The following is a 14,281-nucleotide window of genomic DNA, read 5'->3' on the forward strand; positions in this document are numbered from 1 at the left end:
GTCATTCTTAAAACAATATTTCTATTACTGTACATAACATCTCTTGGTTCTGGTCATTTCACTCTTCATTAGTTTGCAAATTTTTCAATGTTTTCTAAAACCATTGAACTTATCATTTCTTATAGCATGGCAGTATTCCATTACAATCATATATCTTGACTTATTTAGCCATTCCCCAAGTGATGAGCATCCCCACAATTTCTATTTCTTTACCACCACAAAGAGGTGATATACACAAACACATACACATCTATGTATTATGTATATGTATTTATGCTTATATTTTTTAATATATTACATTTTTCCTTGCTGGACTACAGGGGATAAGCAATTTAACAACACTATGAAAATCCTCATTGCTCTCCAAAATGGTTGGATTACTTCACAGTTCCGCCAACAGTGAGTCAGTATACCATTTTTTCCATATTGCCTTCAATTTTTGTTGCTTTCCCCACCTATCATTTTAGCCAATCTGGTATATATATAAAATGATATTTCAAAGTTATTTAATATATATTTCCCTAATCAATAATGATTTACAGCATTTTTCATGACTAAAATTGTTTTGTTTCATAAAAAAACTGCCTGTTCATATCCTTTGACTCTTTATCAATTAGAGAATGACTCGTATTCTTATAGATTTGATGAAATTATTTATATATTTGAAGTATAAGATCTTGAGAAACCATCTACAAAATCTCTCCTACCTCTACCCTTGTTTCCTGCTTTCCTTACAATCCTGGCTACATTGGTTTTATTTGAATAAAACCTTTTTAGTTCCACATAATCAAAATTAGTCATTTTATGCCACACAATGTTCTCTATATTGTTTATTCAAAAAGTGTTTACCTATCCATGAACATGATAAGCACTATGTTCCTGTACAAATTTTTTTGGTAATATCTCCTTGTATATCTAGGTCATGTATTCATTGGGACCTTACACAGGTAAATGGAATATGATATTTATTGTCTATGATCAAATTCTGCTGGACTGTTTTCCAACTTTTCCAAGGATTTTTATGAAATAATAAATTCTTATCCCCACCACTTAAGTCTCTACACTTGTCAAACAAATGGTTATTATAGTTATTTATTCTGTTTCATTGCTCTTATCTTTTTATTCCTTAGCCAGTACCAGATAATTTTGATAAAACTACCTTATAAAATAGTTTAAGCTCTGGTACTGCTAAACCTCCTTCTTTTAATTTTCACCCTCATTATTTCCTTTGATATTCTTTACCTTTTGCTATTCTAAATGAAATTTTTTGGTTATTTTTCTAAGCTCAGTAAAATGATTTGCTGCTAATTTAATTGAGATGGCATTGCCTATGTAATTTAGGCAAAATTATCATTTTTATTATATTGGCCCTACTTACCCATAAACAATTAATATTTATCCAATTCTTTAAATCAATTTTATTTGTATAAAAGGCTTTTTTAAAAATTAATTTTGTTCATATAGTCTTTGAGTTTACTTTGGCAAGCATATTCCCAATTGTTTGATACTTGCCAGAATTATATTAAATGAGATATCTCTATACCTTTTTTCAGAGTTTTGTTGGTGACATATAAAAACACTAATGATTTATGTGGCTTTGCTTTATATTCTGCTATTTTGCTAAAATTATTAATTATTTCAACTAACATTTTGGTTGAGGCTTTAGCAACTTCTCAATATATCATATCAGCAGCAAAAAAGAGATAACTTTATTACCCCATTCCCTATTCTGATTTCTTCTACTTCTTTTTCTTCTCTTGTTGATATTGTTTAAATTTTCATACTGAATATTGAACAATAGTAGTGACAGTGGACATCCTTGTTTCACACTTGTCCTTACTATCTTATTCCTATGACAAATAATGCTTGTTGAAGGTTTAGATAAATGCTTCTCATCAATTTAATGAAAAATCCATTTATGACTATTCTTTCTAATAATTTTTAATAAGAGTGAGTTCTGTTCATTATCAAAAGCTTTTTCTGCATCTATTGATATAATCATGATTTGTTATTTTTAATATTGATATATTTGGATATATAGCCAATTATGTTAATAGCTTTTTTATATTAAACCATTCCTGCAATCCTTGTATAAACCCCACTTTATCATAACGTACAACCTTTTTAATATATTGTAATCTTTTAAATAGAATTTTATTAGGTTTTTGTATACATATCCATTAACATAATTGGTCTATAATTTTCTTTCTCTGTTTTTACTCTTCCTGGTTTAAGTATTCATATCATATTTGTTTCATAAATGGAGTTTGATAGAACATCTTTTTCTTTTATTCCACATAATCTATTTCATATTAAAATTAGTTGATCTTTAAATGTTTGATAGAATTCACTTATAAACCATCTGATCATTGGTGTTTTTTCATTTATGGAATGTTCAGTTTCTTAATATAGAAGCCCCTAAGTGATATGTCACTGAAATTAGTTTGTCATTTGGCAATTATTCAAAAGAAGGTTGTAATTTTATAGCTTGAACATTTACTTTACTATACAAAACATACTGTAAAGCTTAAACCACTATTCTGGATGTCCCAGAAACCTTGGACAAGTGTCCAAGTTGTCTTTTAGCAATCCAACTTCATTAAAGGTTTTGGAATATTATGTGTAAGTGCCAGCTACTCTTAATTTTTCAAAAGCAGAGATTTTTCAGGGACATGTGATTAGAGTCTCATGACTGATTTTTCTTAAGAACAAAGTATATTAGTTAAGAATATTCATTCTTGGAACACAGAATATGAGGTCATGAGTACATAAAATTATGGAGTTTAATGCTTTGTTAGCCACAGAAGATGAATCGTTTTTCTAAAATAGTTAAAATACAATTTTCAATATGAGTTATTTCCAACATTTTATTGTATTACCAGGATGACAGAAGACATAAGTAAATAGATGGATCAGGATCAGTATCTTTGTAAAATAATTTAAGATTTTAGTCACTGGTCATATATAAATATTAATGGCTAAAATCACTAAGATGATATCTCCATTTTGTTGGGTATGGAGAGAAAGAAATCTTTTTAAAAGTATGTACACACACACACACACACACACACACACACACACACACACACTCCTTAATTTCTCCAACACCACAAAGCATTTAAAGAGAAAAACCTGAAACTTAAAGAACTATTCAATATTAATTGAAATACTATAATGGTAAGTCTAAATAAATTTGAATGTAGTAGCCATTTGGTTCATATCTCTCATTTTATAGATGACAAGTCCAAGGTCACACTGTAATAAATGGGATTTGCATCAAAGTCCTTTGATTCTAGAGACAAATTTTTTTTTCCAATTTCTTATACTTCCTCATTCAAATTCAACATGTCTCAAGACTGTCATTCCTTCATACTTTTTATTTTTTATTGACTGCACACTAACTGAAATCATGCAATTTTAAATGATGATCTTTGGTTATTTCCTCTTTGTCAAGCGTATCAGTGACTAAATCTTAATACATCTTGTCCACAATATCTCTTTTGTCAGCTTTCTTTTCTCCACTTACATGACCTCTTCTCTAGTTCAAGTCTTTATCTCTCACCAAGAGTGTTCCAATAGACTTCTTTGTGTGTGTGTGTGTGTGTGTGTGTGTGTGTGTGTGTGTTTTTCCCTATAGACTTCTAATTGCTTTCCCTGCTCCTAATTTCTCACCTCTGCAATCCATTCTCAACATACCTATCAGTTGATATTCCTTACAACTTCAGAAATAAACTCTTTACAAAATAAACTCCTTACAAAACTATTAAACAGAGATTTAAATAACTGGTCAAACTGTTAAAAACTGTACAAAGTTGGGCTATACCAATATAATGAAAATGACAATAGTACTTTAATTTATATACATAGTTATACACTAAAGTTATTTTGTAGTTTTTATAGTTAGGCAAAATGAAAACAAAATTCATTTAGAAGAAGAGCTCTAGAATCTCAATAAAAACCAATGGGAGAGAAACTATGAACAATGGAGGCAAAAACATTATCTGGATTTCAAAATATGTTCTAAAGTAATAGCCAACAAAACTATTTTCATTAATTAAAAAACAGAAAGATATATATGAGTGGGACAGAAAAGATAAGGTTATAAGCAGTATAAAATAGCATTATATTTTAAGTAGAGCTGTATCTAATAAACTTTAGAATATAAATTTCTAGGGGAAGAATTCTCTTTTTGACAAGACTACTGAGAAAGCTAACACATTTTGACAGAAATTATATTTAGCAAAACATTACTCCTTAAACAAGAAATTCAAAATATTTATGTGAACGTAATATAAAAGATCATAGAAGTCATCAAATAAATCTTTCACACCTTTATCCTAAGATATTTCTAGAGAGGGAAAATTATTAATTAAAATATTTCCAAAGATTCAGTATATACTCATGCTCAAATAAGAAAAAGATGAGAAAAGATGGGAAAAAGTTAATGTTAGAGAGGATGTAAGAAGGCAGGTTCACTATGAACTATTGTACTGGTCAAGTTAACCTCTTCTGAGTATCACTTTGGAATTATGCAAAAAGGTGACAGAACTATTCACTAGATTATTGATCCCCACCATTAGGTATACATTGTAAGAAAATCAAAAGTCAATGACATAAGAAAAAAAGATTTAATAAATGCTAAAATATTTGAAATACCACTTTTTTAGTAGTAAATAACTGAAAATTAAGAAAAGATGAATATGAGAAATGTAGACTCAGAAAATTTTGTATAAGTTACTGGTGAGTAAAATAAAAAGAAAATAATTTGCATAATTAATAGTAAAATATAAATGAAAAAAAAACTGAAATATGTTGAATTGAAAAATTAATGTGAGTAGTGAAAAATAAATAGCAAAAAAATTTTCCCTTCATGATAAAAAGATAGTAGACATTAAGATATGGATTCAAAATATTGTATACTTTGTAAGTTGTAGTCACTGTATTAGAATGTTTTAATTGTTTTTCTCTGTTACAAGGAAGTTTTTTGTCCTTAAGAGACTGTGTGTTGAAATGACTAAGCTATAAAGACCAAATATATCAGTAAAATGTGTTAAAATAAAAGTCAGAAGATAAATTGACATTATATTTTCATTATTCCATGAAATTAATGTTATAAGAATATCATATTACTTTACTACTAAAATTGTTTGATGGCTTCTTATTTTCTCTAGGATAAAATATAAGTGCTTCAATCTTGTATGTAAAATCTTTCATAATCTGGCACCCTATTATTACAGTTCTATTTTATGTACTCTTCTTCATATATTCTTTAGGTTAAACTATCTTCCTGACTTATTTCTGAAAATGAAAGCCCATTTCTTGCCCTTGTACAAATTGTTTTCCATGTTTAGAATGGACTTTCCCCTTACAGAATCTTTAGCCCACTTAAAGCCTTGCTCAAGCGACTCCCCCTCAACATAGACTCTGCCTTACTCTTGAAAGCATTTTGTATTTATTTGTTTGTACAAGTATACCATTTAATACACAAAGCATTTATTTTGTGTTCAGTATATGTCAGGAACTGGGGATATTTTATGGGGCTACAAAGACAAAAATGAAACAGTTCTTTCCCTGAAAGAGTAATAGTGGCTGACATTTAAATATTCCTTTAAGGTTGAAATATCTATATCTGCATGATATCTACATATACATATATACGTTATAAACACATACAATTTTATAGCTAATGCTACCTTTTTAGGTAGGCACTATTATCCCATTTTACAAATGAAAATACCATAGCTTAATAGCAGGTTAAATGACTGTCAAGGATCACACAGCTACTAAATGCCTGGGGTCCATCCACTACTTATTACACTGCTTCCCCTTTATTTCTCTTCACACCTCCTACTCCTACCTTGGCCCCACCAACCAGAGGGTAAGCTCCCTAAGCACAGGCCTGGTTTCATTTTTGTTTTTTATTGCCTGACATTACTTAATGCACTATCTTATACATAGTAGGAACTTAGTGAAAGTTTGTTGAATTAAAAATCAATGCATTATCACCATGGAATAACAGTGTATCTAAAAATTTTGTAATGGAAAAAAAATTTTTTGAAGTGGTAACTACTAAAATAAATTCACATAAACTATGCCAAAAACCTCAATCTCAGAGTTGGACAGAATCTTGAAGACCATCAAGTTCAATCCATACATATATAAGAATTATATGTACAACTTTGCTTAAAGATGCCTAGTACATAAGAACCTATTACTTCTTGAAGCAGCACATTACTTTTTGGTATAGTTAAAAGTTTAAAGTTTGGTTTTTTTTTTAATACTGAGTTTGGATCCATATAGAAAATATAAGAGGAATCTGTCTCAAATTTCTGCACTCTTACTATGAGAAGATAGACTATATATCATTTCTACAAGAACATAATGAGAAATTGCTGGCTAGTTTGCAAAGTTATTTTTAAAAAGGCAATGAAGCTAGTCTAGTATGATTCATTCTTGATGAAGCCATATTTGTTGTTTGGGATCACTGCTTCTTTTACTAGCTCTTTACTAAGCATTCATTTAATAATATATTCAAAATTTTGCGAGGAACCAGTCAATTTTATTTTCATTTAGTTTGAAGAATCCATTCTCCTTTCTTTTTTGAACATATGGACAATATTTGCTTTTTTCCAGTTGTGTTACCTCTATTCTTCTTTGATCTTTCAAATTTAATTGTCAGCATTCATATTTGCCAATTCTTTTAGTCCTCTACTCTGGTGTTCAAAGAGCATTGATCATAGTATTGTAAATTTAGAGCTGGAAAAGACCTTAGGCATAATTTACTCCATCTCCTTCATTTTACAGATGAGGAAAGTAAAACTTAAGAGAGAGGAAATGACTTGCCCATTATCACAGAGATACTAAGAAGAAAAGTACAGATCAAATACTAGCTCCCTAGGCTACAAATTCAGTGTTTTCCCCAAGGCCCCATACTTCTAGCCTGCTGATCTGGGAAGGCAATATAAATTATGATTGGTACTGGGAGTGATCTCACCGACTAGAAAAATGAAACAAAAATGTGTTTCTAATTGTGTAATGAAACACAATTATTTCCTACTAGGCAAGGATGTCTCAATCCTATGGCAAGAAGAGTTTCACAGGTTGTCTTCCATGACTTATTAGGCATTTATCACAAAATGACAATTTCTTCTATATATACATTCTTCCCCCTTTTTCTGTAGAAATGGTATCTGTCTTCCTTTTGGCCACATAAACTCAAAAGTAAGCCCAGGGTCCAATCCATCTTATGCCTTGTACCTATTAATAGTGGCCCCCACTTTCTAGTCAAAGGAAGCTCAATAGTCACTGGGCTCATTTGGCCAGTTTAACAGTACCAGATTTCTGGCAATATAGCAACATTAGTTGCTCTTAGAGCCACATATAATGAATTTGTTTTAGTTGCTTAATACTATACTATCTCTGCTCTGAAATCTAATCAAAAACTGCTTTTAGATAAGTGGTAAAAAAAAAACCCTCAATATTTTAAATAGAAAAATGGTAATTATATGATTTTCTTTGACATATGAACAATTATATAAATCAATTCTTAAAAACTGAAGTCTATGCTTATTTATGACAGTATAACTTGTAGTAGTTTCTATGATAATATAATTTAAACATATCAATTTTTTAATAAATCAAAATTGTTTGTATAAAAACATAAGAATACAATGCATTTAAATATAAGTATATATTTATGTCCATATATATATATACATACACATATCCAATTTAGTGAATTATTGACAATTTTTTTTTTAATAATAAAAGTTCCAGAACATTATCAAATTCATTTCAGGTCATTCCAATTCCAAAATGTGTAGACATCTGATTATCAGTATCCTTTGTATCCTAAATTGATTGATTCTTTTAATCAAGATTATTTTGTAGTAGGGAATTAGATTCCTTGCTTCTGTATATGAGCCCTAGTTTTCAAGTACAAATTAGTTTTAATCAGTTCCTATGATTTATTTACTCTAAACCAAATACTATATTACTTGCTTTTACTTGTTTAAGTATAAAATATGATATTTCTTAATTATTAAGGGTTTTACACATTAATTATTAGCCAACACCTCAATGAAAAAGACATTGTTTTGACTCACAAATGCTTTAATTGCCAACAACAGCCTTTCTGAGTAGGAGTATTGTCTGTAATTTATTGTAGCAGATGTTATTTGGAAGCTGGATATTGAAGTACACCAAGATTTAAATATCCTGGCTGTTAGGGAAAAAAAATCATTCCATCTTGTTCCTGGAGAATATTTCAGTATATACAGTATAATAGAAATTGTAGTAAAGAAAATTTATATTATTGACAAATGTTACTAATTAACTGAAAAAAAGACAAATGATCAATTATAGCTATGGAGTAAGAGATATCTTCAAGATAGAAGTCACAGAGAACAAAATTACTTTGGCATGTTCCTACATGCAAAAATAAATAAATAAATAAATTATACAAAGGATCACCCAAAGAAAAGTAATCATGTACTCATATAAAACAAAATAACAGTACTTGTATTTGTGCATTTATAGTTTCATCACTTTAGGTTGGTTCCTGCCTGAAAAGAAAAAGATGGTTATATCATTTGTAATACATGGTAATTAAAATCAATAGTAGCCATATTCCACATTGAAATAGGTTCTTTCTTAACTGAAAAATAAAGTAATTGCAACTTCATCTTCACCTAAACACAGTTTTTTAGACAACATTATTAATAATAAAAAATGACTCAGGACAACAATTTGCATTTGTGAATAACTTAAGTATGAATGTGGAAAAAAAATTCCTACCAGTTTGGCTGAGCTGGGATGTACTGCGGCTTTTTCGTGAGAGACCCACAATAGCTACCATTTTTGCCCCAATGCTGGAGCGCCGCTTTTTGCCACCGGTGCCCATGGTGCCCACTGCGGTATCAGATTGGCTGCCATCATTCTTCTCTATTGTGCACATGTCCCCACTGATGCTGGTGCTTTTAGTCATATTCTTTCCTGAGATGCCCATCTGTCTGCTTTGCATTTTGGATGTAAACACACTGTCAGTCGATGGATGGATAAATAGTGCAGACAGAGCAAAAAGGGAAAGACAGAAAAGGACAGGTTTCAGATGAAAAATTTGGAGTCTATTGCAGTGGTACAATTTACATAGAACTTTTTCTTAGATGTGATGACAATCTTCAACTATTATGGTACTGAATGTGCTTTACAATTCAGAACCAACTTAAATACAGCTATGCAAAAACAAGCCCATATATTTTTGTAAAGTTTTTGCTTATGGGTTGATTTTTGCTGCTAGAGGAAATATTAATTTACAAAAAGAAAAAAATTCAGGGAATACCCTAAGGATATTTTCACCTGAATATACTTTTCTACAGTAATAAGCACACTCTAGAACAGTTATGAAAAGTAGAGAAGTTGCTCTCCAAATATTATCTTTTTTAACCTTTCCTTGATTATTATGTTTATAACACATTTGGAATAGGCCATTCATTTTAAGAAAACATTTTCTCAGGATATGAAGAATTTGATATATTAGATACAAGAATCTATAACTTTTAACTAATGATGAGTTTTCAAATTTTAACAAGATTTGAAATTTACATTGGTTTTGAATTGAATTGTAAGCACAATCAATTTCAGATGATTAGATTTCACATTTCTGAAAACTTCTGATTTCTATACACGTAAATTTAATTTGACAATATATAAGCACTAATTTCTTAAATTCATGTTGTAAAGTGCTGCCTGATGAGAATGTTAGAAGGTGACCATGAAGCCTATCATTGGAGAGTTGTTAACTGGATAGCCATTATTTAGTATCAATTTAGGAATTAGCTTTCTTTAGGAATTAGAATTAAACTACTGATTATATAGAAATGGCTAGTTCTGAAGTCCAGAAACAATACTGGGTTTCTACACTATTTCAGCAGGATAATTATAGGGAAAGAGGAGAATTTCATCCAAACAATAAATTTTGAACACTTGTCAATGATTTCAGCCACTATAATAGTAAGAGAACATTAAGAAGTTGGCCCTTAAAATGAAGATGACATCAGAATCTCATATATAGAACAAGGAAAGGTTTCCAAAATTCAATAGGTTTCTAAATACAAAGTTATTTTTTGATATAGTACCTCTCTGTATATATGTAGCTTTATGTACACACATACACCCATATACACACCAGCCCTAATTATATTTATACATGCATACATATATTTAAATACACAAAATTAACCTGTTAATTCATGTTATCAATATCACTTTGTTAATCCTAGTAAAAATAATTACAAGGAGAAAATCACAAAAGGGTATGCATACACACATAAACACACACAAAAAGATTCACACACATATGTATGAATGTATGGACGTGTATGAAATCTTTGTAGTAGCTTAACAAGGTTTGATAAAAGGATTCTCATGACATATATCAATAGTCCCAATTATATTTATGTGGCTACATTTATATATGTATACACACAACAATATGCATATATAATTAGAACTGCTGATTCATGTCAAGAAAATTACTTTATTAACCTGCTAAGCCACTAGAAAGATTCATATATATGCATATATGGTTATTTGTATATACATGCATGTACATATGTGTGTCTGTGTATGTATGTTGGGGGTATATAATATATATGTGGGATATATCAGCCATTTTTAATCATATCTGACTCTTTATGAATCCATTTGGGATTTTCTTAGCAAAGATAGATATTGGAGTGAATTGCCATTTCTTTCTCCAGCTCATATTTTACAGATAAGGAAACTGAGGCAAACTGAGAATCACCAATTAGTAAGTGTCTGACGCCAGATTTGAACTGAGGAAGATGAATTTTCCTGATTCCATGTCCAAGAGTGTACTACCTATGCTGCTGTGAAAGGGTTTTCTCCTTTAAATCTTTTTGTTGTTGTTAATGCTATAATATGGTAATTTTAAAAGATTTCAAACTGGCACTCTGTTGTACCAACAGAAATGGAAAATACATTACAGAAGTGGAGTAATTTGTAGCAATGCATAAGCTATGTGCTTACAAACCTAATGATTTTGTACATCTAGGAAGTTGGCCCCTGAAATGAAATGATATCAGAGTCTCATATATAGGACAAGGAAAGGTTTCCCAAAATTCAATGGGGTTTTTAAATTCAAAGTTATTTTTTGATGTAGCCCCTCTCTGCATATATGTAGCTTTATGTACACACATACACCCATATACACACCATATATGCATACATATATGTAAATATATATACACACATATGTGTGTGTGTATATATATATATATATATATAATTAAGCTGTTAATTCATGTTATCAATATCACTTTGTTAATCCTAGTAAAAACAGCTACAAGGAGAAAGTCACTACAAGGGTCTGCATTGTTGAAGTCAGATTGTGTCAGTGTAATGGTACAATATGAGCATCTGTGTCACTTTCATTAATTCCATTCTTTCATCGTACAGGGGCTGAGATAAAGAAAGTTTTTGAACTAGATCTGATCTGAGAAATATAATTTAACTCCTCTTAGGAGAAAAAAACATATATTAGCAAATGTCAATCACATCTAGTAGCATATCTTTAAAACAGTGTTGCTGAGATGAAGGCAAACCAAGTTTTATATAGTTTATTATTTTACCTTAAGAGATATTCTATTATACCAACACACAAAAAGATCATTGTTAATATTAATCATATTTTATTTATACTCTTAAAAATAACTTGGGAATATAGGGTTTGGTTCTTTGGTGAAATATCACTAATCTCTTCAAAAAAACATCTAGTCACTAATCTTAAAAGTAGAGAGATTTAGAAGTATTTGAAACAGCAGAGAGTTCCATGGAATGGAATTTTCTATGAGTATGGACAGGATATTTAGTTTGGCTTTAGTGTTTAAAGTTCTCTCTATGTACCTTAATGCAATATAATATAACCACAAACACAATAAAAACGAAAGTTAAGAATAAAAACTGGAAAAATAACCCATGTATGAAATTTGACTATACTAGGGAATTGCTTTATGTAGGATTCTTATCCCCTTACCATTTATTTTCAATAAATCAAATTAAATGTATCAAATTAAGTCTTCAAACAGATAGTACTGGAAATCAAAATTCATATATTCCTGTTATTGACAGATGAATATTTCTTCAAACTAATAAAATATGCCATACCCTGCTTATAGGTATTTTAGATATAAATTGGTAATAATAGTAATTACATAACATCACATCTCCAAAAATAGAGTTCTTCTGTCTGTCCAACCAACGTTAAAATGAAGTTAGGCACAGAAAGAAAGATAAAAAGCCAAATAAGTCTGGCAATTTTAGTTTTTAAGCATGTTTTGAATGTTCTCTTATAACTTTATTTTCTGAAATAATTTCAATTTTGATGAGATTTACATTTTGTACTTTTAGACTATAACTTTCTTGAGAATTAGGGGTTGTTGCATTCTTTGTATTTATACCTCAAGAGCTCTCTATATAATATAAAATGTTTCTTCCCTTCTGGAATTTTTGTTTTTTAATAGAGTCATAGGTTAGTCAGGAGATATACAGCACATAAAAGGTACTTAATAAATACTTGTGATTTATTGATACTATATATCTCCTAATTAACCTATGACTATTAAAAACAACAATTCCAGAAGGGAAGAAACATTTTATTATATATTTTATGAAAGTAAATCCATTCTATTCTTATCTAAGATTCTATGGGTATTACTACTTCTAGACATTAAATCTGACTTAAAATTTTTTATCTGAAATTATAAAGACATTCTTGGTATTCTTGAATAACAAAATAATTTAGTATTTTCAATGCTGATTTTTTTTTTTTTGAGTATGACATAAAGAAAGTTTACAAAATAAGAATGCTCTTCCTTCTTCTACAAGAAGAATGGATAAGATTTCCGCCCCCCCCCCCCCAGGCTGGGGTTAAGTGACTTGCCCAGGGTCACACAACTAGGAAGTGTTGTGTCTAATATCAGATTTGAACTTGGGTCCTCTTGAATTCAGGACTGGTGCTCTATCCACTGCACCACCTAGCTGCCCCTGAATGGATAAGATCTTAACTAAATGGCTATATGAGGAACAGATTCAAGAGGAATGCTGCTATCTAAAAAGACCAATGAGGACATCAATTCACTGGTCAATTTAGGCTTTTAAAAGATTTTTTTTTAAAGACAGAAGAAAAGCTGACAAAAAAGGATGAATACAAAAGAGTGGTACAGTCATGTAATAATAAAATTAATAATAATAATGAAATATGTCACTTTCAGTATTTTATTTGATCCTCTCAACAGCCTTGTTAAGTGTAGTAATTATTCTAGGTATTATTTTTATGATCTTTAAAATTAGTTAAATGAGATACAAAGAAATTAAGTGACTTGCCCATAGTCATAAAAACAGTAAACATCTGAGATAGAATTTTATTTCAGTATTTCTGATATTTAAGTCATGCATTCCCACTTTTAATTTCATTTATCTGTTTAGCTTTCATTCAATTTTATTTTCAGTTTCGAATTCTCTCCCACATCCCTCTGTTTTCCCCATCTATTGATAACATAAGAGAAACAAAAACCATTACAAATATATAAATAATAATAAACACTTTTTTTTTGCATTAGTGATGTTCAAAAAGGGAAAACAAAGAAAATGTTCTTTATTTTATATTCTGGATATATTAGTTCTTTCTTATACTCTTTCCACTATAATACATGAAAAGTATATTGGCTAATATAGGTGAGATGCTTACTGAATGCTAATATCAATTAAATGGTTCCTTAAAAGGATACAGTAAAGAAAGGCATTATTTAAAGACATGACACATTTGTGAACATTTAGAAAGGTAGTCATTAAATCAGATTCAGTTTGTCCAGAAACAAACTATGTTCCTATTTGATAAACTTGGAATATGGCCAGGTACTTCTACATTTATTGTTGTTTATCCTTCGTTCTCAAAGAGGACTATGACATCAGGAAGGTGATGCCATGATATGGAAGTGAATTGGATTTATGTAAGGGAGAGGTCTTCAAGAGTTTTCTCCTCCAGAGCTATCTGAATCCAGGGGCAACTGGAGATGGCCCTCAGAACTTTTAATGAGATAAATTAGTAGCCATGAGAAAATAATGCTCCAAATCATTAGTTTAGGAAATGCAAATTAAAGGAACTCTGATATAATGCTTTATTCCTATCAGATTGGCAAGGCTTACATAGAAAGAAAATGAGACATATTAAAGGGGCCAGTAGAAAAGAGGCACTTTGCTG

General features: G+C 30.0%; 1 protein-coding gene across 49 annotated transcripts in view; it reads right to left on the reverse strand.

The window, feature by feature from the left end:
• Window positions 1-14,281, reverse strand: part of RIMS2 (regulating synaptic membrane exocytosis 2) — a 780,681-nt gene that overhangs the window by 76,619 nt on the left and 689,781 nt on the right. For 41 of the 49 annotated variants that reach the window (XM_074267248.1, XM_074267268.1, XM_074267279.1 and 38 more), the window contains one exon: window positions 8,797-9,038. The exons of the other annotated variants lie outside the window; for them this stretch is intronic. In XM_074267248.1, the coding sequence (XP_074123349.1) occupies window positions 8,797-9,038 (242 nt within the window). The remainder of the gene's footprint in view (window positions 1-8,796; window positions 9,039-14,281) is intronic. 49 annotated transcript variants of the gene reach the window in all.

This window comes from Sminthopsis crassicaudata, chromosome 1, assembly GCF_048593235.1.
Source record: "Sminthopsis crassicaudata isolate SCR6 chromosome 1, ASM4859323v1, whole genome shotgun sequence".
NCBI classification, from domain to species: domain Eukaryota; kingdom Metazoa; phylum Chordata; class Mammalia; order Dasyuromorphia; family Dasyuridae; genus Sminthopsis; species Sminthopsis crassicaudata.